General features: G+C 44.9%; 3 protein-coding genes and 1 long non-coding RNA gene across 5 annotated transcripts in view; 1 reads left to right on the top strand and 3 right to left on the bottom strand.

Moving 5' to 3' along the window:
• Positions 1-417: 417 nt before the first annotated feature.
• On the bottom strand, positions 418-3,852 carry LOC141578553 (olfactory receptor 6Z7-like). Its single transcript, XM_074369035.1, has one exon. It carries the CDS (start codon positions 2,387-2,389, stop codon positions 1,415-1,417), a length of 975 nt encoding a protein of 324 aa, XP_074225136.1. The 5' UTR covers positions 2,390-3,852; the 3' UTR covers positions 418-1,414.
• A 3,854-nt stretch (positions 3,853-7,706) lies between these two features.
• The window catches only part of LOC123618822 (uncharacterized), a 64,741-nt gene continuing 47,134 nt past the window's right edge, over positions 7,707-25,313 (top strand). The window contains exon 1 of one of the 2 annotated variants that reach the window (XR_012508925.1): positions 7,707-8,226. This is a non-coding gene — a long non-coding RNA (uncharacterized LOC123618822). The remainder of the gene's footprint in view (positions 8,227-25,313) is intronic. The other variant, XR_012508924.1, reaches the window with a different exon arrangement.
• Positions 13,510-14,534, bottom strand: LOC105074399 (olfactory receptor 6Z7-like). The gene has a single exon (XM_010961962.2). The coding sequence runs from the start codon at positions 14,532-14,534 to the stop codon at positions 13,596-13,598; it is 939 nt and encodes a 312-aa protein (XP_010960264.2). The 3' UTR covers positions 13,510-13,595.
• Positions 22,927-23,865, bottom strand: LOC105074400 (olfactory receptor 6Z7-like). Its single transcript, XM_010961963.2, has one exon. The coding sequence runs from the start codon at positions 23,863-23,865 to the stop codon at positions 22,927-22,929; it is 939 nt and encodes a 312-aa protein (XP_010960265.1).

Raw genomic sequence — 25,313 nt, 5'->3', positions numbered from 1 at the left:
CAAAAAACAGTGTGACAGTTGAACACCATTCCATACATTTATTGTGTATTTCTATTACCTTTTTTTTGGATTAACTATCAGGTTATTTGTCTTTGTGCAAACAGTTGGAATGAGTACCTATGTGGGTCAGCTTTTGCCCATATCTTTCGCTTTCTTCTCCAGGATAAATTCCCAAAGTAGACTAGCTGAACGCAGGGCCATTCAGCTTCCCAGGGCTGTTGTATATATTAACAAGTTGCCCTTCTTAAAACATTTCCTCTCACAAACCACACACAAACTCGCTTGCGTCCCTTGAGGCGCTGTCAACACAAATGTTTATTACTTAAGATAAAGATGAAAAATACTCTGGTATGATGAGGAAGTCATTCCACAGAAGGCCACTTTTTGAATTTCTTGCTTTCTTTTATAATACGCTTATTTATTCGATTATAAAGGTAATTCAAGCTGATTGCAAAATATTCAAATACATAAAATAGAAAATATGGGTCCCCTGGGGTTTCATGCCTGAAAACACCGCCAGTAACTCTCTGACATGTGTCTGTTCAGATTCCTTTCTAGCTATATATTTACATAAATAACTACTGCAACTAATATATTACCATCGTTTTACAAATCTCTGACATACTTGTATACTGCTTGTTTCATTTTTTTAAACATTTTTTATTGAGTTATAGTCATTTTACAATGTGGTGTCAAATTCCGGTGTAGAGCACAATTTTTCAATTATACATGAACATACATATACATTCATTGTCACATTTTTTTTCGCTGTGAGCTACCACAAGATCTTGTATATATTTCCCTGTGCCGTACAGTATAATCTTCTTTATCTAGTCTGCATTTTGAAATCCCAGTCTCTCCTTTCCCACCCCCGCCCCCTTGGCAACCACAAGTTTGTATTTTATGTTTGTTTTGTTTTTAACTCAACAACATACCATCTCCCCATGACAGTATCTGCAGGGCTGCAGTAAATCTCTTTAATGAATGCATGTTATTTCACTCTATGTATATAATGTAATGTATTTAAATGATTTCATGTTGGTCGACATTTGAGTTATTTGCAAAAATTTCTGATAAAATAACGTTTATTGCAAATGTCACAATGTTGCTGTAAAAATTCTTGTGCTTTTAGTTTGTATGACATATTTTTTCTCAGTAGGCAAGGAGTAAATTTCCATTTCTTGGATGACTAGCGAGGACGCATGTCTTTTTGTAGGTTATCAGCCACTTGTATTTTTCTGTCAATAAGCTTCCTGCTCATGGCCACTTTCCTTTTGTTTTTCTCTTGGGGTATTCATATTTTTTTCTCCTTTATTTAAAAACTTCTTTATACATTATGCTGCAAATATTTTCCTCCAGGTTTCTATCTACTTGTGAAAGTTGTGTGTGTGTCTTGGCCGTAAAAGTTTTAAAATCAGGAGCAGAAAAGGGCAGTCCTCGCTGGAGAGACTCTGTGGAGGTGGAGGGTTCTCCGCAGCGCCGCGTGGACCTGCCTGTTCCGCAGGCTGTAGACGATGAGGCTGCACACGGGTGTGGCCACCGTGTAGATGATGGACAGCAGCTTGTTGAGGTCAGTGGATTCAGCAAGGCTGGGGCGGGAATACATGGAGAGGACCGCTGAGTAGAAGATGCCGACCACAACCAGGTGGGAGGCGCAGGTGGACAGAGCTTTGCAGCGGGCAGCCAGGGAAGTCATGCGGAGCACAGCCCTCCCGATGGCTGCATACGAGGCCAGAGCCACCAGCAGGGTCCCGCAGAAGGTGACGATGGCAGAGATGAAGTCCACCAGCTCCGTCAGGGCCACGTGGGTGCAGGACAGGCTGAGCAGAGGGGAGACGTCACAGAAGAAGTGGTTGAGGACGTTGGGGCCACAGTAGGACAGGCTGGCGATGCATGTTGTCTTGACCACCGAGACCAGCAGCCCACCAAGCCATGAAGTCACGGCCAAGCCCAGGCAGACCTGGGGCCTCATGAGCAGCGGGTAGTGGAGTGGGCGGCAGATGGCCACGTAGCGGTCATAGGCCATGGATGCCAGGAGGGAGCACTTGGTGCAGATGAGAGATATGAATAAAAAAAGCTGAATTATGCAGGCTGTGAAGGGCACACGGCAGGGTCCAGTCCGCAGCCCCGCGAGCAGGCTGGGCGTGGTCACCGACACGTAGCACATCTCCAGGCAGCTCAGGTTGCCCAGGAAGAAGTACATGGGCTTGTGGAGCTCACTGTGCCTGCAGACGAGGAGGACGATGAGCGTGTTCTCCAGGAGGGTCAGCAGGTAGAGGGTCAGGAAGATGGCAAACAGGACGTGCCTTATTTCTGGACTTGTGGACAAACCCAGCAAGACAAACTGCTGGACCCCGGTCATGTTGCCCTGCTCCAGGGGCCTCTCCATCTAAGTAAGAAAGAAATAGGTTTGTAGAGACTGTGGTCCATGCAGAGGTCAAATGGGTAAAGGGGAAGAGTGTATATGGTTAGGGCCCGCAGAGCCGATGTCACTTTGCTATAGGTTGACTATTGTCAGAAGCACCAGGGAGGAACAACTGGGAAATTGCAAAACAGGGAGCAGAAACCTTAACCCTGTACTTATTACATCTGTGGTCATTGGTCAGACACCCAAGCTTCATGAGCCTCCATTGTCTTTCCTGTAAAATGGAGATGAAATCTGTCCCCAGGATGACATGTCCTTAGTCCTTATCAATATTGCATACAGCAGTGGATGAGAAAGTGCTTTGTAAAGCAGAGCATGGTTATTCCTTTCCTTCTGATGGCTTTAAGCAGCATTTTCTGTACTGGATTTCTCTTTTCTTTTCTTTTCTTTTCCTTTTCATTCTCTCTCTCCCTCTCCCTCTCTCTAGTTCGCAGGATCCCAGAACTCATCTGTGCTATTTTAAATAAAGGAAGACTCACAAGTCCCTTATTCTGAGACCAATCGCTCTCTTAATTGGGTTGAATGTCTGGAGGGAATTTGCCACTCTTTGTGAGAGAGAAGGACCAGCAGTAATGGTTTCTCTAAAAAAAAAAAAAAGTGAGGGATTTCTTCCCTGTATATTTTGAAGGACAACTTCTTCCAGAAAGAGAACATGTCTTTTTTTTAAGGAAACAAACTACGTACGTTGACCATCACTTATGTGCCCCCGCCCTGTGCTGTGTTGTGTGTGTTGCACTTTTGATCAGTTAATTTTCATGACCCTACAAAGGAGGCATTATGTTACCCGCTTGTACACATGACTGTACCGAAGCTCGCAGGCAGTAAATGACTTGTCCAAAAGGCTGGAGGTACAGAAGTAGGGGTCCTCTGCCTCTGCCATTAGTATTGGGGATTCAGCTTGAGTGTTAGGTGACTGAGATGATATTTGGGCTTATTTCTGACTTATCTCTTATCATATGTGTTAAACATTAAATATTTATTGAGCATTTACTATAAACAAGGTGTCTGAAATCAACTAATGAGCAAAACGAATGCCCATGAGCTTTTGAATTTATATTCTAAGTAGTGAGGGTCAGAGAAGGCAAACAAAAGACAAACACAGAACTTCAGCGGGTAAGCGCTAAGGAGAAAGCAAACGGTGGGCAGTGTCTGAAGGAGGCTGTTTTAGGATGGGCGGTCAGAGAAAGCTTCTTTGGGGATCGCAACGTCTGAGTCTATTTTTGACTCACGAGAAAGAATAGGTGAACGTTGAGCTGATGGAAGAGCATTCTAAGAGGAACAAGAAAAAGGAAGTGCAGAAACCTTGGGTCAGGGAGGAGGTCAGCCTCTTCAAGGGAAATAAGAGCCAGTGTGGCTGAAGGATGGGGAAGCAAGAGGAAGGGGAGGCAGTCAGTTTCCTTCCATCCGTATGAGCAAAAGCTGCTGCCTTGTCGATGTGTCTCCCCACCACCCCCGGTACTTCTGAGTCTCTCCTGGTGTTCCCGTCTCTCTGTCAGCATTCCCAGTGGAAACTGAGTTTGAAGGATAAACGATCAGAATGATGGAATGGAATAAAGCCCAGAAACGCACCAAATGTACATGCAAACTTGATTTATGACATGACTTGTATCGAAGATAAGTGAGGGGAAAAGGGGATGGACTTTGCAAAAAATGGTTCTTGAATAATTAGATACCTGTATAGAAAAATACGAAGAGATTGACACCCTGCATCACAGCACATGCGCACACGCACACACAAAATCAATGTCGTGTGAGCTAGAAACATGTATGTGCAAATCTCTGAGAATTTTCCGCTTTTGATACTGGGGGTATGGGATACAATAGGAATAAAGGAAAAGCATTTAAAAAAACAAGTTTTTTCTGTACAGCACAGGGAACTGTATTCAATATCTTGTAATAGCCTTTAATGAAAAAGAATATGAAAATGAATATATGGATGTATCTGTATGACTGGGACATTGTGCTGCACACCAGAAATGGACACATTGTAACTGATTATACTTCAATAAAAAAGAAAGCATTTAAAACTTTCCACTTTAAAATTTAAAAATTCTAATTGTCAAAAAGTTCCGATCACCACAAACTAGAAAAATTTATCCTTGCAATATGTATAAGTGAGGAGGGGTCCCTATGTGGGCTATACGAAGAAGTTGGTCAATTAATATACAAAGTTGGGGTTTTTAGTAGAAAAATGGGCAAAAGGTCTGGATGTATACCTCACCAAAGAATAGTAACCTCTCAAAACACAAAAAACATGCTCATCTCATCGGGAACCAAGGAAGTGGAAATTAAAACCAGAATTAGATACCACTTCTCACCTGTGCCATTGGCACAAATACAAACCTTTGAAAATATTAAATTTAACAGTGAGAACTTTCATGCACTGCTGCTGGGAGTCTGGACTGGTACGTTCTCTCCCATGCTTTAATGCCGTCTTCCTCGTAAGTTTTAGTAAAAAGTGCCCCTTGACAATGCTCAACATGTCCAAAGGAAGGAAGAATCAACATCTTTTCACGTCTGCTCATCTAGGCGGAGAGGGACGAGCTCGTTAAGACAGCCCCCCCTCAAGTATCAGGTGGGAAAATACTACACAATAGGAATGTAGTCAATTACTTGTTACTGTTAATGTTACTTTATAATTACAGGGTCGCAGTTTAGCCCAAGAAGGTCGATATGTTCTTGGTGGAGACGTTCATCTTGGTTTGTTGGCACAGCACCTCATTTTGCAGATGGCTCTGTCCTTGGTTTGGGGACACAGAATGTTCAAGGGGCGTGTGAAGGCTCCTTCGGGTTGTCTTGCTCTCTGATAAGTTCAGATGCCCTAGAATGTCCCTGATCAACCTGCTGGAAAACTAGTGAGTGTGTCTAAAAAGGTGCTGGACTCTTTGGGGATGGTTCAAACATTTGGAGCCCATCCCACAGACACTCACACGCCCAAACTGCACCGTGATCCTGACACGTGGTTAGTTGGGGGGGGGGGGACTTGGGTTTTGCCCGCACAGGGACGTTTGTGGCCTGCAGCTTGCTCCCTGTGTAACTGTGAGATCCTTAATCGCTTTAAGCCTGAGTTACCTATGACTTAAGGTGTGATGTTTCCATCAGGAATAAAAAAGATACTGTGTGATGATAGCTTTCACTTATCACCTGTGCTCTACGTCTGTGGGAATTTAGATGCAGAGCAATCTAGTGTTGTGGCCCTCAGGCATTGTGACGAGGGCCCACAGTGAAATGCATTTCGCGCTGTGACCCAGTCACAATCACACACACACACACGCCGCACAAACCCAGAAATTTAACAGAAAGCACTTACCCTTGCTTTATGCGAGCCCCTTAAATGTTTTCTCCCGTGTTCTCTGCCGCGTGCGTGGTCTTCAGTGCTAACACGGAACTACTGCATCCACTGTGTGAACCTCGGTAAGAACACCGCCATCCAGGCTAAGAGAAGGGCTTTGGAGTCAGGCGGAACCTGGTCTAGCCCGGGCTCTCTCCGGCTTAGAGGCTCTGACCTCCGGGCCTCCTGGCTTTGTCCCCAGGTGTTGACATCCCAGCCCTGACTTCTTCACATCGTCACGGGGGTTACGTCAGAGAATCGTCTCTGTGACGCCCACGCAGTGTCTTGCACCCAAAGGCGTCTTACAGGAGGGAGGGCTTCTCTCGGCTGTTCCCTTTTTTCTTTCCCAAATCAAGTGACCTTGCTTCCTTACCTCCCAGCTAAAGTGAGACAGATCCTGCTTCTCCTTTCTAAGGGAGATTCTGGGGCCAGAGATAGTCAGCTTCTGCCCTGGGACATAAAGGAGGATGGCAGTGACTCGAAGAGTTGGCTAGTGAACTTGAGGGACTCAGAAAGATTTGGAAGACGTTGCCTTTGGTCCTGAGCAATGAGTTCTTACTTGCCTCTCCTCATGTCTCCATTGCTGTGTTCTCTGAGCTGCCAGGAGAACTCTGTTTTTATAGGCAACTGTATGCAGAAGGGCCAGTTTAAATCCAAGAGATGCACCTTGGGGGACTGACCTAACCTCTGTGGATTTAGAGGAAATTTTAAAGTGAAAACTTTTCATGAAAGTGTACTGGGACTTGGGCAGGTGACTCACAGGTGACTCACAGGTGCCCAGACAGCTCCCGGGCAGTTTGGAACCCCTCCTAGGTGCAGGATTTGTGACTGACACTGCGATTGCAAAGGCTGAGATGCCATTCCTGTTCTCAACGTGCTCCCAGAATTCTGAGGGATACTGACCCCAAAACAGACACTTGTAAGAGATGAAGAACCTGTGGGTACTGAGAGGAGGGGACCCTGGAGATTTGGGAAAACCCACTGTTAGGAGGGATATCTGAGCTCCCTCCCTCAGAAGTGTTACAGGGTCACATCTGCTTGGGAAGGGGAGGGTGTCGCTCAGTGCTAGAGCACATGTTTAGCAGCACGAGGTCCTGGGTTCAATCCCCAACGCCTCCTCCAAAAATAAATAAGTAAACCTAATTACCTCCCCCCGCCAAAAAAAATAAATCTCCTCTGCTTGATATAAGACAAGAAACAAGTAGACAGAACATTCTTCCAGTTTACAGAAAATTAAAAAATCCTTTCCCCACTGCTGGGTGCTTTAGCTAAGTCAGCATCCAACATTAAGCATTCTGTGCAGGCAACATATCTTTTCTTCTCAATGCCGTGGATTTCCCACTAAACAGGTCTTCCGTCTATTCCCGGAGTGCCCAATGCATATTTGGAGGAACACTATCAATTTATTAATCTGTCTTATCTTTCCTTTTCCCTTTTGTGCAAATGAAATAGATATACTTAGAAGTAACGCGCCCATAACTCTTGCCTAGCGTTTTTTTCACGAACAGTAAAACCGCCAGTCCACGTGATGCTGCGGTCAGTAAGTGATAAGCAGTATGTCTGCGCAAATGGTCTGACCCACACCCTTGCGAGTATATCCTCTCCCCTCCCACCTTTTGAGGCAACCAGGTTACAATACTTTAACACGCCGCTATGTGCCTTAGTGCGCGCGCACACGCACACGCACACGCACACGCAGAGCAGTGCGTTTTGCACATCTATGCCCACGAAGGCTCTTCTGCCTAACCTTTCCCTTCTCCTCCAAATGCAGTCGAGTTCGTCCCTCGGGCGCAATTCCATCTATGCAGAGAAGTTTCCACGCACTTCTTTTGCAGACACCGCTAACTAACCCTTTGCCCCCCCCCCCAACCCCGCCGTGAGAACGCAGTGTGACGGGACACAGCCCTCCCCCACGCCCTCTGCTGTGGCTCCTCTGCGTTACCCAGACAACTGCCTCTGACGCACCTTTCCCGAGTTTCAGGTGCTCAGGCCAGCGCCACGTGGAAGGAATTAGCCGCCTGACTGCGGAGAGCGCGCAGCCCGCGGACCTCCCGGCGTCGCGCCGCTCCGTGAAGGGCGCACGGGGCTCGCGCACGCCGGGCGCCCCGCCCTCAGCCCGCCTGTGAGGCCGCGCAGCTGGGGCTCGTCGGGGAAGTCGGCGTCTGCGGCCGGAGTCGCCTGCTCTCCTTGCTCGGCGGCCGCGAGCCTTTCTCTGCCCCGAACGCCGATGTTCCGGTGTTCTTTTGGCCTCGCTGTGCGTCGGGCACGCGACTTGTGCTCTGTAAGTTTCGGTGAGCCTCCCAGGAGTCTGCCCGAGGAGCGTCCGCCCGGGGTCCCCGGCAGCGGCGGAACCCGCTTGGCCCCGGGCGTCCGAGAGGGCCCGTCCCGGACCGGGCCGCCGCCCCGCCGCCGAAGGCCGCTCGGAGCCGAGGACGCCTGGAGCTCCGGCCGCGCTCGGTGCCGCCTGGGGGTGAGTCGCCCCGCTCGCGCGGGCGGGGGTTCTCCCCACGCCACCTGCGCTCCTCCCCCCGTGGGGCCTGAGCCACTCCGGGCCCATTCGCTCCCGGGAGCCTGGCCGCTGCGGAAGCCTCCTTCGGGGGTGGCAGTGGGACTCGGGGCTGCCCTCCGCCTGCTCTTCTGTCTGCGGGTCAGTGCTGCTCGGGCGGCGCGGCTCCCGCGCGGCGGGCCCTTCGCTGTTGACGTGACCTCGCCCGCGGCAGCGCGCCGGCTGGAATGTTGCCTTCCTAGCCGTGCTGTTTTAGTCAACACCGCGGATGGCGCGTGGGCGGGGGTTCTCCGCGTTTGGGCTGCCAGGGCACTGGCTGGGGACGCCCACTGGGGTGGGGAACTGTGACCCTGAGAGACCCGCTTTGCACTGGGTTTGCTTGCTTCGTATTGGGTAGCACCAGCTGTGAATAATTACAGGTATTCAGAGCGCTGCTCCGTCTTACGGTCCCCTGGGATGGTTTTGCAAAACTGAGAGCGCTCCGGCTATGCTCCCGTAAGTGAAAGAAAATGACAGTTTTTATCCTAACACTGTGAGCTGAGTACTTCCTGAGATCTGGAGAACAGTGGTCCCTAATGGGGTGTGTGTGTGTGTGTATGTGTGTTGGTACCTGGGTCCAAATCCTGTTGGGTGTGTGTGTGAGTGTGTGAGTGTCTCAGTACCTGAGTTCTTATCCTGTTCTCTCTTCCTGGTTTTGCTGAAACTGAGGCATGTGAATCTGAGTGAGTATTACATCATTATCTATTACTGTTGTTTCTTGAAACGGAAATGGATATTTGGGAACTGGGGAAAAAAAATCCCTGAAAAAGGTCAAGATGATGGGGTTTTATAGAAGCAGTTAGGGGAGCATTTGTCTTCCTGTGCCTTTGAGCTGTAGATGACCTACCTTGGCTCTTAGGGGAAAAAGAGTTTTTGTTGTTGTTGGTTTTGGTTTTTTTTTTAAACTCAAGCGAGAAAACTATGAGATCCTTGGTTCTGTCTGTCCTTATGTAAAAAATTAACTTGTAAATGACCTCTATTTAATTGACTTACAAGTAAGTGCTTACAAATTAAATTCTAAATATAAAAGAAGCTAGACAGAACAGATTTCAGGTTCATGTGATCTAGAAAACATTCAGTATTGACTTGACGTCTGATATTAAAGATATTAAAGCTTAAGCTCGTTGGTATAATCAATACAGACATGGCTTTTATTGCACCTAAGTTTACTGAAGGTCAGTAAGTTCACATTTCTGCTGCAGAGTTTGTCAGCAGCAAGAAAAAACTTAACTTGGTGTGATGAAATTCTTATAAGTGAATTAAATGCAAGTGAGCTAAGAGCTTTTGGGTGAACTCTTTAGAAATAATCATTTTAGGAATGTCTGCTTAAAAATGATCTCTCTAGATATTTGGTAACTTTAAAGTTTAGAGTTGTGCTGAATTAAGTTAAATGATGGAAGTTTATTGAGCGGTTGAATAGCTAAGTCATTCCAAACAAAATAAGATACTGAAACAAACATTCACTAGAAATTAAAATTTTTAAGAATTGAGGATTCTAATTTAAATATGTAATTGAAGCTACTAAAAAATGGGGGAACCATTTCAGTATACAGTAGGAAAGTAGGATACAGGTTTTGATTAGAAAAGAAAAAAAGAAAAAGAGTTATGAGGAATGGAATTGTATTTTGTTAAGAGGAAAGGGAGTGATCTGGTTCCAGAGCTGGTTGTTTCTAGATGGGGAAAAATAGACTACTATGGATATGGAAAGTTGTGGAAAGTTTGCGGAAAGGGAGCCCTAACAAAGGAGCTCTGTGCCTGGTTGTGCTGAGATTAAACTTAATTGGGTAAATGATTTTGTTATTAAAAGAGGGCTGGTACAGGACTAGGTGTGGTGCCTCCCTGTTAAGAGAACAAGTTTACTTAGAATGCGTGTCATAACAATATTGCTAATTATCAGAGAAATGCAAATCAAACATACAATGAGGTATCACTTCACACCAGTCAGAATGGCCATCACTTAAAAAGAGCATGAAGGATAAATGCTGGAGAGGGTGTGAGAAATAGGGAACCCTCCTACACTGCTGGTGGGAATGCAGTTTGGTGCAGCCATTATGGAAAACAGTATGGAGATTCTTCAAAAGACTAAAAATAGACTTACCCTATGATCTGACAATCCCAGTTCTGGGTATATGTCCAGAGGGAACTCTAATTTGAAAAGTTACATGCACCCCAGTGTTTATAGCAGCACTATTTACAATAGCCAAGACATGGAAGCAACCTAACTGTCCATCAACAGATAAAGGAGTTGTGGTATATATTCACATGTGGAATACTATTCAGGCATAAAAAAGAATAAAATAATGCCATTTGCAGCAACATAGGTGGACCTGGAGATCATCATACTAAGTGAAGTAAACCAGAGAGAGAAGGAAAAATACCATATGATATCACTAATATGTGGAATTGAACAAAATGACACCATTGAACTTATTTACAAAACAGACACAGACTCGCAGACATAGAAAACAAGCTTGTGGTTATCAGGGCGGGGGGAAGAGGTGAGAGCGAAAGAGGTGGGGAGGGATAAATTGGGAGTTTGGGATTAACAGATACAAACTATGATATATAAAGTAGATGAGTAAGTTTCTACTGTACAGCACAGGGAACTATTTCAATACCTTATAGGAACCTATGATGAAAAAGAATATGAGGGGGGAGGGTGTAGCTCAGTGGGAGAGCCTGGGCTTAGCATGCACGAGGTCCTGGATTCAATATCCAGTGCCTCCCTGTAAAAAAAGAAGTTTCAAAAGAAAAAGAATATGAAAAGGAATGTATGTACGTATATGTATGACTGAAATACGTTGTACACTAGAAATTGACACACATTGTAAACTGACTGTGCTGCAATACAAAACAATGCTTCTGGTAACAGATTGTGTGAAACTTTTTGATACTTCTCACAAACTTCCTATCAAAATCGAATTAAAGTTCTTTTGACTGCAGTTAACTTTGGGGTGCTTCAGAGGGTCCCTGAGGCATCTCAGAGAAAAGTGTTAAAGTGACTAGGGTTGGTTGGTGCGCTGAGTTGCGTGGGAGATGTTGTCAAGTGAGTGGTAGGCCGCCTCAGATTATGCAGTATGGATAAGTGTTATTAATATAGGTATTCTAGAAATGATAGAGAGTGTCTGGTATTTGGATGTGTCCTGGTATAATGCGGTCAGTCACGATTCTGATTGTTCTCTTGGAATGCTCCAGCCTCAGCAACTTATTGAAGCTTGCCAAATCAGTATAATCAGGGTCTTTCCCTTGCCTTTTAAAATCTCTTGTCGTTCATAGACAGGTAAGCTGGTGCTTTGCAAAACTGCTTCGCCTTCAAAAAGACCCATAAAAGGGACTTTTGGACAAGTACACGTTTCTTATAAACCATGCTGCTGAGCTGGGTAAAAGACGTAAGATGTCTGATGAAAACTCTGACTTCATGAAACTGTTAGTAAAAGGGCTGATGACACAGGATCGTGTGAACTGATGAGGATATGAGGCTGGGCGAATACTGTCATCCCTCGGTGTTTGCGGGTGATTGGTTCCAGGACTCCCCACAGATACCAAAATCCAAGGACGCTCAAGCCCCTTACAGTCAGGCCTCTGGGTGTGGAACCCACAGATACGGAGGAATGACTGTATTTAAAAGTACGTTTGGTAGTTTCTGATAATGTTAAATGTATACCTACCCATTGACCCAATAATTCTACTTTTAAGATATTTATCTAAGGGAAATGACATGTCCACAAAAGACTTGTAGGCGAATGATCATGGCAGCTTTGTTCACAATTGACAAAATCTACAACCCAAATGTTTATCAACAGGTGAATGAGTTAACAAATGTAATACATTATACATCAGAATACTACTTAGCAATGACAAAGGGACAAACTACTGAGAGACTAAAAAATATGAATGTCTCATGTTGATCCAAATCATGCACAAATGAGTGCATACTCTGAGTTCCACTTATAGAAAGTTTCAGAACAGATAAGAACTAACCTATGGTAAGAAAAAAAATAGAAAAGTTATTAAGTCAGTTCTGGCAGAACTGATGAGGGGCAAGAGGGAACTTTCTGGGATAAAATAAATGCCCTGTATATGGATAGGCCTGGGAGCATACGCATTCTTCAGACTGAACATTTAAGGTTTGTGCATTTCATTGTGCATAAATTTTACATAAAAGAGCTGAGAACAAGTACTGAGCTCTAGTTAATGGAGTTGCTTTTCAGAGAGGGATGGGGTAGAAGTTTGTCAGTTCCATTCCTCTGTTCCAAACTGTAAAATCTTGTTCTTAGGATAAAACTCACTAAAGTATGTGTCAGTAAGGGGCACGGTGTGTCTAATACTCTCAAATAATTTTGAAAAAATAATAAAATTGTGACAGAGAAAAGGAGAAAGGCTAAGCAAATGAAGGAAAACACAATTTGTGACAGTGCACAAGATACATCGTAGTTTTAAGTGCGCTCACGGCTTTCCTGTTAGTCTGAAATTATATCAACATTCATCGCTGAATTGAATTGTAAGATAAATGAATTTTATATAAAACTTAAATTTTAAAGCAAAAAACCCAACACATATAAAACTCTACGTAAAACTTCTTTAAAAAGTCAATAAACAAAGAAATCCATAGTTTGTCATGATTTTTATTTAATACGTATGTTGTGACCATATTTCCATGCCAGGCATTAAAAACCTACTTCACTTCGTAGCCCAGTGTTTGTCTCGGATGAACATTAATAGGATGTATTTTATCCATTCACTTTTGATGGACACGTAGGTTATTTCTGATTTTTTTTATTATAAAGATGCAATGAATATCATTGTACGTATTAGCTCTCTGCACTTGTAGGGACACAGAGAAACATTTGAAAAATATTTGTCCATCTTCTAGGAGTAAACTGTTGGGACTGTTTGCATTTCTCAGTTTCCTGGTGAAGTTGATCTCTCCATGTGAGGTGCCAGTGGGCTGTGACTCACCTTTGATCGCTTGCTTTCTCATGCAGATCGCTCACGTTTCTCAAGGGTAATTCGGCTTTTGCTACTGATTGATTTAAACGTGTGTTTAGTAGGTGGGAGGTCTGTTTCTCCAGTGTCTCATTTGCCTTCAGTATGATGGTGTTTGGAACCATAAAATTTTAGGGGGGGGGGTACTTTTTTTTTTTAACTTTTTTATTCTTAATAGGAGTGCTGGGGATTGAACCCAGGACCTTGTGCACACTAGGCAAGCTCTCTACCACTGAGCTATACCTTCCCCTGGGACCATAAAGATTTTTAAATCAGCACATGAGGGGTCTGACTTTCAGAGACCAGCATCAGGACCAGTGGAGGGTTCTCCGCAGCGCCACGTGGACCTCCCTGTTCCGCAGGCAGTAGATGACAGGATTGCACACGGGCGTGGCCACTGTGTAGATGACGGACAGCACCTTGTTGAGGTCCATGGATCTGATGCGGCTGGGGCGGCAGTAGATGAAGAGGGCTGCCGAGTAGAAGACGCCCACCACAACCAGGTGGGAGGCGCAGGTGGAGAAGGCCTTGCGCTGGGCGGCAGCTGAGGGCATGTGGAGCACGCTCACCCCAATGGCTGAGTAGGAGGCCAAGGCCACCAGCAGGGTCCCGCAGAAGATGATGATGGCAGAGATGAAGTCCACCAGCTCCGTCAGGGCCACGTGGGTGCAGGACAGGTTGAGCAGAGGGGAGACATCACAGAAAAATTGGTTGAGGACGTTGGGGCCACAATAGGACAGGCTGGCGATGCATGTTGTCTTGGCCACCGAGACCAGCAGCCCACCAAGCCATGAAGTCACGGCCAAGCCCAGGCAGACCTGGGGCCTCATGAGCAGCGGGTAGTGGAGTGGGCGGCAGATGGCCACGTAGCGGTCATAGGCCATGGACGCCAGGAGGGTGCACTCCGTGCAGATGAGGGAGATGAAGAAGAAGAGCTGGGTCATGCAGGCTGTGAAGGGCACACGGCAGGGTCCAGTCCGCAGCCCCGCGAGCAGGCTGGGCGTGGTCACCGACACGTAGCACATCTCCAGGCAGCTCAGGTTGCCCAGGAAGAAGTACATGGGCTTGTGGAGCTCGCTGTGCCTGCAGACGAGGAGGACGATGAGCGAGTTCTCCAGGAGGGTCAGCAGGTAGAGGGTCAGGAAGACGGCAAACAGGACGTCCCTTACTTCTGGCCTTGTGGACAAGCCCAGCAAGACAAACTCCTGGACCCTGGTCACGTTGCCCACGGCCAGGGACCTCTCCATCTGCAGAGAGACAAGTTTGTTGAGGTTCTGGTTACTGCAGAGGCACAGTAGTGAACAAAAGGGTGTTCACGGTGCCTGGACACTCTAGTGCATTTGGTAGCCCATGTGCTCTTGGAAATTGGCTGTTGACTGAGAAAGGTCCTTTAGGCGTGTGAGGCAAACTCTGATCGTGAGGGCACGTGTCTTGGACACGCTGATGTTCTTAGTAAGTCTATGTCCTTATTCTCAGCCTTATGTCCAGTTAGACTGACTGAATATTGGGAAACCATTTGCCTCCCATTAGATTGTTATAATAAATTAAGTGAAGCAACTAATGGCAAATTGCTATAGCAAATAAGTTAGAATTGTTATTGCTGTTCTGGGAAAAAAAGTTCTTTCCAAATTAACTTTTTTTTTTTTTTTTGCCCTCTTCACAGATATTTAGTATTCTGTAAATTCAAGACAGTCAGCTCTCTCTGTTAAAAGCGCATTAAGAGAAGAACATTTTTTCTTTCTGGATTATATTACACTGTGGTTCACCCATCGCAGTGTTCAAGGGGAGGGGACAGCTCTGTGGCAGAGCGCATGCCTAGCATGCAGGAGATCCTGGGTTCAGTCCCCAGTGCCTCCATTAAATAAATAATAATCTAATTTAAAAAAATAAATAAATAACCTAATGACCTCTCCCCCCCATTAACAAAACAATAACAATTTTTTTAAAAGGAGAGAAAGGGACAGCTTCCTCCCTGAGTCACAGAGGGATTCCCACAAAAATGAACACACCTTTCAACAGAAGAGTGAAAATATAAAATTTATGTCCCGAATCTGTGTGGTCATATACAGACACAAGCGTCATTTACCCACTGCTGTGTTTGAGCAAGTTGAGGCTCACAGAGGAGATTGTTGTAAACTGGGGCACACGATCTAATCATGAAAGCTTCTAGAACTCACTGAGCCCCTGCTGTGAGCCAGCAACCTGCCAGAAATCCTAGTTACATTTTTGGTTCTCTGCCAGAAGGCAGGTGTGGGACTCAGACAGGCAAATTCACTCGCCCAAGGCCACAGCCGGGAGGCGGCACACCAGGGCCCGTCCCCGCTGAGTCAGACGTCAGCGCTGCACCAGTTGCTCTGCGCCACATCGTCGTGGCCAACGGGAGCCGGAAAGCCTCCTGCAGCTGAGACGCGGAGAGCACAGAGCTCGCACCTAACTGCAGGGCCCTTCTGTCCGTACAGTGTCAGTTACAAGGTTCATTCAGTGACATTCATTGAGCTTCCAGTTTCATGCCAGACACAGGGAGCGACAGTGAGTGAATCTGACAGATACGGTCCCTGTCTGTAGGAGGCTGACTTCTTGTGAGAAAGAGACGTAACAGTTTCTCGTGGACCAAGCCTTCCAGACCCTCCTCTCCATCTCTGTAATGACCCTTGCTTTGCACACCCCTCAGTGATCCCATCAAAGGACACTGTCCGTGCTTCCACCTGGTGACCCTCCTGGATTAACATCGGGGCTGACGATGGCAAAATTTTAGCAGCCACGTTAGTGTAAAAGACCGTTAGATGAGCTGACAGCTCCCAGTTAAATTTTTCTATGTATAAAATGATGGAGCAGGAATCTCTCTCTGTCTCTCTCTTTCCTCATTCTCACAAGTAATAGGCATTTTTTGTCTTCCTTAGAAGACAGTACATTTACAGGCAAAAAAAATTTCAAGTAAGATCTAATCCCTGACACCTTGTCCCTAATACCCGCTCCCCAGGGGAAACCACCCCACCAGTTTCCTGGGTGACCATCAAGACATAGTTCTTGGAATCACCCTGGCTTGTAGGTATATGGGTCCTAGGACCTCAGGTTTTTCATTAATAACATATCTTGAAGCTAATCCCATATCAGCCTGAAGCTGACCACATCCCTTTTCACAGCTACAGAATAGTTTTCTTGTGTGGCGGCACCATAACTACCAGTCCCAAACGAGGAATTTTCTCAGGCCTCCCAAGACATCATAAAGTTCATGGAGGGTCTCATCTGTCCATGTCCAGGTGCCAGCACAGTTTCTGGGGTAATGACTTCATTTCGATGAAAGTAAATGAACCGCTGTCAGGATATACGTGGAAAGAGCTTAAACACAAGGACAGTGCGTTTGGGTTTCACCGTGTATGTAACATGGATACAGGGAGGGCATGATGAGGGTCTGAGATTCATGTAACAAACGCTGATGCCTGCGAGCACATTCACCAACATTTATCAAGCACTTACTGTATACCAGCCCCAGTACTGAGAACACCCACGTGTTAACTCATTTATTCTCCACAAAACCCTTGTGAAGTAGAACTTCTAATGCCGTCTGATGGAAGAAAAGGCTGTGCTGGGCACTGGGTGGGAATGTGTCTACTCCAGGGTGCTTCAGAGTTATAGGTAGAAAGAGACTTGATAAAGCAAAGTCTAAACTCCAGCATAATTTTGGATAGTTGGGCGATGGAGAGGATGTCGGCTACATTGGTTCTGGCCATGAGGGAAGGTGACACTGAAAGGTAATATTAGAATGCAGATGCAGAGGATGGGAAAGGCCTATAAATGCACAGATTTGAGGGGAACAGCATTGCAGACAGAAGGAAGAGCAAGTGCAAAGGCCCTGCAACGAGAAGGAAATGGCAGGTATCAGGGTCTCGAGGAGGTCCCTGAAGCCGTTAACGTCTTTGCCATAGACAACTTTGCTGCAAGCAATTTTGCCACAGACATTTTTGCTGCATACCTAGTTGGCAATAAGGCAATTTTGCCATACAGATAAAGTAAAAAATTAAAGAGAAACATTAAAAGGGACACAATAAAACATAATAAATAAAAAAATTAAAAAGACTTTACTGCAAAATACTAAATGTTTGAATACATTAAAAACGTATGTAGATTCATGGCAATAACTCATTTTATTTTGTGGGTTGTGCCTGAGCAGTTTTCTCGCAAGTCTTTCATTCGAAGTGTTATGTATGTATGCAGGGGTGTGTGTGTGTGTGTGTGTGTGTGTGTAGCTGAGCTCTGTGCTGCCCTGTGAAAGCCTTCTGCACTGTTGATTGCTCTTGGTGTGTTGTCACATGTCTGTTGATGGATGTTCTGAAGTTCTGTGGGAAGTCACCAAGTCACCAAAGGACTTGCAGACTGGTGTTATTTTCTGGGATAGTGTGCAGTCCAGCTTCACACGCTCTTATTTCACACTCCCAGTAAGTTTCATCACCGTATTTTCTATCAAGTTGATAGAGGTGGTTGTTAGCATTCACTGTGTTAAGACTGTCATGTCTACTTGTCACTGTACCGACTGTTAGGAGGAGTAAGATTTATGCAGTATAAAAATAGGAGATCAATGGGGGAAATGAAACCAAAACATCAACCAATTATTTCATCTTTTATGGCAAAATTGCCTTATGACCAATTACTTACGCAGTGAAAATGTTTGTGGAAAAAATGCTTGGGGCAAAGATGTCTATGGCAAAAATACTGGGCACACTTTGAGGCGGGGCTTCACATAAAGAGCAGGCAGAGATGAGGATGGAGAGGTGTCCGAGAGCCGGGGCACGGGAAGCCTTGAGAGGGTAAGATTTTTGCAGTCATTTCCCACAATTAACTACGCGGCAAAGGCTGAAGTGCTTCTTAAGTCCCTTCTTCAAAATAGCATCCCTGACGCTGTGCCGAGAATCGTTCCTGTTGCTTTAGTCGGTTGTCTCAGAGATCCTGGGCCGCTCCTCTGTCTCCGCTGTGGCCACACCTGACTGACCCGCTCATAAAGGAACACGAGACACTAGTTCTGTTGCCTGAATTAGGCTTTTAACCTCTTCATGCTCCAGTTGTATGTTACTCAAGACGAGGGGAGATCACCCCTACCTTGGCACAGGTGATTTCTGCAGGAGGAGGGGCAGTATAGTGTCGTGGTTAAAGCTTGGGCCCGGTGTTACACAGAAGTGGACTTTGAATCCTGTTGTCCTAATGAAACTCAGAATCTCTCTCATGAGAAAACAGATTCTGGTCTGGGAGAAGTCTTTAATTCCTCTTCATTCCACAAACGTTTATCAAGTCAGGGCTTTGTGCACAGAAGCAGGGCACCAGGAATGGTGGACATGAGTGAACGTGGGCTCCGGCCTCCAGGTGTTTGGACGCTGAAATTTTACAAACAGTGTGACTGAAGGAAAGTTAGTTAATGAGCTCCCTTTGCCTACTCTGTAATGTAGTAGTCATGTTTCTTCCATTAGGATGAATCAATGCCATATAATAGTAGCTACTATAAAGCATCTCTTGGGGTGATAGAACATAATAGTTAGAAGCAAAGACTTTGAAGCCAGACAGATGTGTCAGGACGTCTCTCCCTTCCTGTCTGTCTTCAGGAAGTCACTCGACCTGCCTGCCTAGAGAAGCAGTGGCTAGTGAACACACTAGTACACTCCATAGAGCTGGTCTCCGTGCCCTGAGTGTTCTGTATAAGAACACTTCTTTCTGCTGTTCCTTGTCTTCACCCGCAAAGAACCTGTCTCCTCACCTGATGGCTGAAGGACAACAGGTACAGATCCCGTCTTGATGAGGCCGCACCTGGATGTCCACAAGGATTCGGCTCCTGCCCAGAGGAGGAGCTGCCTAGCAATGGAAGAGGTTTCTTTCAGTCCATCGTGGAAGGACCTGCTCCTGGTCTTGAATGAGGCATCCACCCCAACCAACCACCCCACTCCTGTTTCTCTTTGTAGCTCTGAGTTGCTGAGTTCACTCCCCTCACGGTGAGGAGGAGGCAGGGAGGCAGGCTTAAACTGGAGCTCTGGACCTCGGAGACCTCTCTGGTCTCTGTAGACTTGGAGAAGAGGTAGAATGGAATACTTTTTTCTTTCTTTCTTTCTTTGTTGAAGTATAGTTCATTTGTGATTTTGTTAGTTTCTAGCACACAGCATATTGATTCAGTTATACATATATACATTCTTTTTCATATTTTTCATTATCCATTATTACAAGACATTGAATATAGTTCCCTGTGCTAAACACCAAGACCTTGTTGTTTATCTGTTTTATATATAGCAGTTAGTATCTGCAAATCCCAGACTCCTAATTTCTCTCCCCACTCCTTTCCCTGTTGGTAACCAGAAGTTTGTTTTCTGTGTCTGTGAGTCTTTCTGTTCTGTAAATAAGTTCGTTTGTATCTTTTTTAAAGATTCCACATATAAGTGATATCAGATGATGTTTGTCTTTCTGTTTGACTTACTTCACTTAGCATGATAATCTCTAGGTCCATCCATGTTACTGCAAATGGCGTTATTTCATTCTTTTCTGTGGCTGAGTAGTATTCCATTGTGTAAATACACCACAACTTCTTTATCCAGTCCTCTGTTACGGACATTTAGGTTGCTTCCATCTCTTGGCTGTTGTAAATAGCACTGCTATGAACACTGGGGTGCAGGTGTCTTTTTAAATTACAGTTTTCTTCAGATACACGCCCAGGAGTAGGGATTGCTGGGTCATATGGTTAACTCTAATTTTAGTTTTTAAGGAATATTCTTACTGTTTTTCCATAGTAGTAGCACCAAATCACATCCCCACCAGCAGTCCCTTTTCTCCACACCCTCTCCAGCATTTATCACTTGTGGAATTTTTAATGATGGACATTCTGGCCAGTGTGAGGTGATACTTCATTGTAGCTTTGATTCACATTTCTCTGATAACTAGCAATACTGAGCATCTTTTCATGTGCCTCTTGGCCATCTGTGTGTCTTCGCTGGAGAAATGTCTGTTCAGGTCTTCTGCCCTTTTTTTGATGAAGTTATTTTTCTGTTATTGAGTTGTATGAGCTGTTTGTGTATTCTGGAAATTAAGTGCTTGTCATTTGCATCATTTACATAAGTTTTTTCATTTTGTTTATGGTTTCCTTTGCTTCACAAAAGCCTATAAGTTTAATTAGGTCCCATTTGTTTATTTTTGCTTTTATTTCTATTACCTGGGTAGACTGCCCTAGGAGAATGTTGCTAAGATTTATATCAGAGAATGTTTTGCCTATGTTTTCTTCTAAGAGGTTTACAGTGTCTTGTCTTATGTTTAAGTCTTTAAGCCACTTTGAGTTTATTTTTGTGTGTGGTGTGAGGGAGTGTTCTAGCTTCACTGATTTACATGCTGCTGTCCAGTTTTCCCAGCACCACCTGCTGAAGAGACTGTCTTTCCTCCATTGTATATTCTTGCCTCCTTTGTCAGAGATGAATTGACTGTAGGTCTGAGGGTTTATTTCTGGGCTCTCTATTCTGTTCCATTGATCCATATGTCTGTTTTTGTGCCAGTACCAAGCTATCATGATTACTGTAGCTCTGTAGTATTATCTGAAGTCTGGGACGGTTATTCTTCCAGCTTCATTCTTTTTCTTTAGTATCACTTTGGCAATTCTCAGTCTTTTGTGATTCCATATAAATTTTAGGATTATTTGTCCTAGTTTTGTGAAAACATCCTGGGTAATTTGATAGGGATCACACAAAATCTGCAGATTGCTTTGGGTAGTATGGCCATTTTAATAATATTAATTCTTCCAATCCAAAAGCAGGGGATGTCTTTCCATTTCTTTAAATCATCTTTCATTTCCTTTATCACTGTTTTATAGTTCTCAGCATGTCTCTCACCTTGCCAGGTTTATTCCTAAGTATTTTTTATGTGATTTTTAAAAAGGGTTTTTTTTTTTTTTACTTTCCTTTTCTGACATTTCATTAGTGTAAAGAAATGCAACAGATTTCTGTATGTTAACCTTGTGTCCTGCTACCTTGCTGAATTTGTGTATCAGCTGTAGTAGTTTTTGTGTGGAGTCTTTAGAGTTTTCTCTATATAGTATCATGTCATTGCATATAGTGACAATTTCGCCTCTTCTCTTCCAATTTGGATCACATTTATTTCTCTTGTCTAATTGCTATGGCCAGGACTTCTAATACTACATTGAATAGATGTGGGAAGAGTGGACATCCTTGTCTTGTCTCAGATTTTACCAGGAATGCTTTCAGCTTTTCACTGTTGAGTATTATGTTGGCTGTTGGTTTCTCATAAATAGCTTTTATTGTGTTGGGGTACGTTCCCTCTGTACCCACTCTGGTAAGAGTTTTTACCATGAACGGATGTTGAACTTTCATCAAATGCTTTTTCTGCATCTGTTGAGATGCCCCTGAGAGATTCTGTCCTTTCTCTTGTTGGTGTGGTGTATCTCATTGATTGATGTTGAACCATCCTTGTGACCCTGAGATGAATCAAAATTGATCATAGTGTGTGGTCTTTTTAATGTGTTGTTGGATTTGGCTTCCTAATATTTTGTTGAGGATTTTTGCATCTATGCTCATCAATGATACTGACCTGTAATTTTCTTTTTCGGTAGTGTCTTGTCTGGTTTTGGTATTGGGGTGATGGTGGCTTCAGAGAATGAGTTTAAGAGTGTTCCCTCCTCTTCAGTCTTTTGGAAGAGTTTGAGAAGGGTTGGTTTAAGTTCTTCTTTGTATGTTTGGTAGAATTCCCCAGTGAAGCCATCCAGTCCTGGACTTTTGTTTGCAGGGAGTTTATTTATTACAGATTCCATGGCATACTTTTTTCTTGATGCTTTGCAGAGGCTTAAGGGGAGGAGGAGTAGAGGAGAATCAGCCTCAGAGACACCCTTTCTTCAAGCCATCATGCATTCACTGATCTCTTCCCAAATGCCTAGCCTTGTGCTTGGAGCCTGGAGTATAAAGATGGATGATCAGCTGCTCCTGCCTTCATTTAATCAATCCTAGGTTTCAGGGAGGAAACACTGGTTAGTAACTTGCTCTAAGAAGCACTAACGTATCTGAAGACCACAGGAGAGGGTCTTCTGGTTCCGTGCACACTTGCAAAATTAAAAATTAAAGAAAACAAAAGTATTTCATAGCGTGTTTTACCTGATTTTTTATTTGACATCTATACTAGCCAACTTTCAATGTCAAAACTACAGATCTTCTTTTTAATACTCCAATGTTTGTCTCAGAATGAGTGTGCTACATTTAATTCACATACTGGATGGACATGTAGGTTGTTTCTGATTTTTTACAAACAAAGATGCAGTGAATATCCTTATATATTTCTATCTCTACTTCTGGGGGTATATAGACGCATTTGGGAAATATTTGTCAATCTTCTGGTAGTACAGATGAAAGGATGGTTAAATTTATACTTCCTGGTTTACTAAGAAAGTCAAGCATCTTGTCATGTGAATCACCACTCACTCATCTTTCATCTTTGATGACTTGCTTTCTCATAGACATTGTCCATGCTTCTCTAGGGTAGCTAAGATTTTATTATTAATTGTTATGAACTCATTGTGTATCATGTGAGAAGCATACTCTCTTAGTATTTAACTTGCTTTTCAGTATTACATGTGGTAGTTCAAGCCATGAGAAATTTTAAGTTAGGAGATTAGCATCAGGACCAGTGGAGGGTTTTCCACAGCGCCGCGTGGACCTCCCTGTTCCGCAGGCAGTAGATGACAGGATTGCACACGGGCGTGGCCACTGTGTAGATGACGGACAGCACCTTGTTGAGGTCCATAGATTTGATGCGGCTGGGGCGGCAGTAGATGAAGAGGGCTGCCGAGTAGAAGATGCCCACCACAACCAGGTGGGAGGCGCAGGTGGAGAAGGCCTTGCGCCGGGCGGCAGCTGAGGGCATGTGGAGCACGCTCACCCCAATGGCTGAGTAGGAGGCCAAGGCCACCAGCAGGGTCCCGCAGAAGATGATGATGGCAGAGATGAAGTCCACCAGCTCCGTCAGGGCCACGTGGGCGCAGGACAGGTTGAGCAGAGGGGAGACATCACAGAAAAATTGGTTTAGGACGTTGGGGCCACAGTAGGACAGGCTGGCGATGCATGTTGTCTTGGCCACCGAGACCAGCAGCCCACCAAGCCATGAAGTCACGGCCAAGCCCAGGCAGACCTGGGGCCTCATGAGCAGCGGGTAGTGGAGTGGGCGGCAGATGGCCACGTAGCGGTCATAGGCCATGGACGCCAGGAGGGTGCACTCCGTGCAGATGAGGGAGATGAAGAAGAAGAGCTGGGTCATGCAGGCTGTGAAGGGCACACGGCAGGGTCCAGTCCGCAGCCCCGCGAGCAGGCTGGGCGTGGTCACCGACACGTAGCACATCTCCAGGCAGCTCAGGTTGCCCAGGAAGAAGTACATGGGCTTGTGGAGTTCGCTGTGCCTGCAGACGAGGAGGACGATGAGCGAGTTCTCCAGGAGGGTCAGCAGGTAGAGGGTCAGGAAGACGGCAAACAGGACGTCCCTTACTTCTGGCCTCGTGGACAAGCCCAGCAAGACAAACTCCTGGACCCTGGTCATGTTGCCCACGGCCAGGGACCTCTCCATCTGTGGAGAGAGAAATAAAGTTTGTTGGCTCTCTGTTTCTACAGGGAGACACAGTGCAGAAACTTGGGAATACGTTCACAGTGCATGGAAAATCCAGGCACTTGGCAAACCCAACTTCTGTTGGAAATTGACAGTTATGGTGAGAGATGCTGTAGGTTTGTGAGCCAAACTCTGAATATGAAATCATTGTCTTTACTCTGGTTGCTCTTCTTGGTAAACCTATGTCCTGTGCAAACACGCTGAACAGAAATTGGGAGAATAATATTGGCCTCCCATGAGTTTGTTATAGTAAATAATGCATTGGGTAGAAATTTCTGTACTAAATAAGAAACTAGAATTTTTGTTTCGGTTCTGAAAAGTGCTTTTAGTGGATGACTTTTCCCTTTCTTTTTATACTTTATGCAGGAACTTAGGAGTAGTCTATAAATCTGAAGAAGAGCTAAACTGTTGGCTCTTTTGCTCAAAAACACTCCTCTTCTCTCTTTTTTTGGGGGGTGGAGTGGGGAGGCAATTACATTTATTTATGCATTTACTTATTTTTTAATGGAAGCACTGAGAACTGAACCCAGGACCTCCTGCCTGCCATGCATGTGCTCTGCCACTGAGCCTCCCCACCACACTCCTCTGTCCTCCCCAATCTGAATTTAAGAATTGTATTAGGCTATAGGTCACCAGTGATAATATTCAAGAAGGGCAAAAAGGGAGGAATCCCACAAAAATTGACGTCCCTTTGAGCTGAAGTTTGGTAACATCATTTATCATATCAGTATGTGTTATCACAGAGACAAACTGGCGTTATTTCCCCACTGATACATTTCAGGAAATGGAGGTTCATAGAGCAAACTGTTCATGTAAAAATCTCATAACTAACACTTCTATAATTCATCAGTACCTACAGTGCATCAGTAACCTGCCACAAAGCCTAGTTATATTCTCTGGTTCTGTGCAGAGGGCAGCTGTGGGGATCAAATGTGTAAATACATTGTCCAAGACCACACAGCCAGGAAGCAACAGACCAGGATGGAAACACAGCGGGGCTTGGCTTCCTTGGTTTTCAGTGCTGTTGTTCCACATTGTCACAATCAAGCCTGCAAAGTCTTCCATCCTGAGACTCAGAGGGTAGAGAGCTGGCAAAGGACCCAACTACGGAGCCCTTCTGACTCTAGGGCACTGATTACAGAATTCATTCAATGACGTTCATCCAGCTTCTCTTTACATGCTAAGCACTGTTCACATGGGTGAACAAGAGATGAAGTCCCTGTCCGCAGTGTGTTGACTTCTTGTGAGAAAGAGAGACAATGAACAAAAGAACCAATAAAATGACAAGGCCATTTGGAAGGGATTAGAGTTATGATAAAATGCATGAAGGGCTCTGAGATAGGGTGTTGAAGACGACAGGAGCTAAAGTGATCGAAGATGTAACACATGAGCGGAGAGACCCCAACGTG

Source organism: Camelus bactrianus, chromosome 9, assembly GCF_048773025.1.
Source record: "Camelus bactrianus isolate YW-2024 breed Bactrian camel chromosome 9, ASM4877302v1, whole genome shotgun sequence".
Lineage (NCBI taxonomy): Eukaryota > Metazoa > Chordata > Mammalia > Artiodactyla > Camelidae > Camelus > Camelus bactrianus.
This window is presented reverse-complemented; position numbering and strand designations above follow the sequence as displayed.

Bases quoted from the DNA above. Each gene is read 5' to 3' on its own strand.
- LOC105074399 (XM_010961962.2), bottom strand. From the start codon at position 14,534: ATGGAGAGGTCCCTGGCCGTGGGCAACGTGACCAGGGTCCAGGAGTTT.
- LOC105074400 (XM_010961963.2), bottom strand. From the start codon at position 23,865: ATGGAGAGGTCCCTGGCCGTGGGCAACATGACCAGGGTCCAGGAGTTT.
- LOC141578553 (XM_074369035.1), bottom strand. From the start codon at position 2,389: ATGGAGAGGCCCCTGGAGCAGGGCAACATGACCGGGGTCCAGCAGTTT.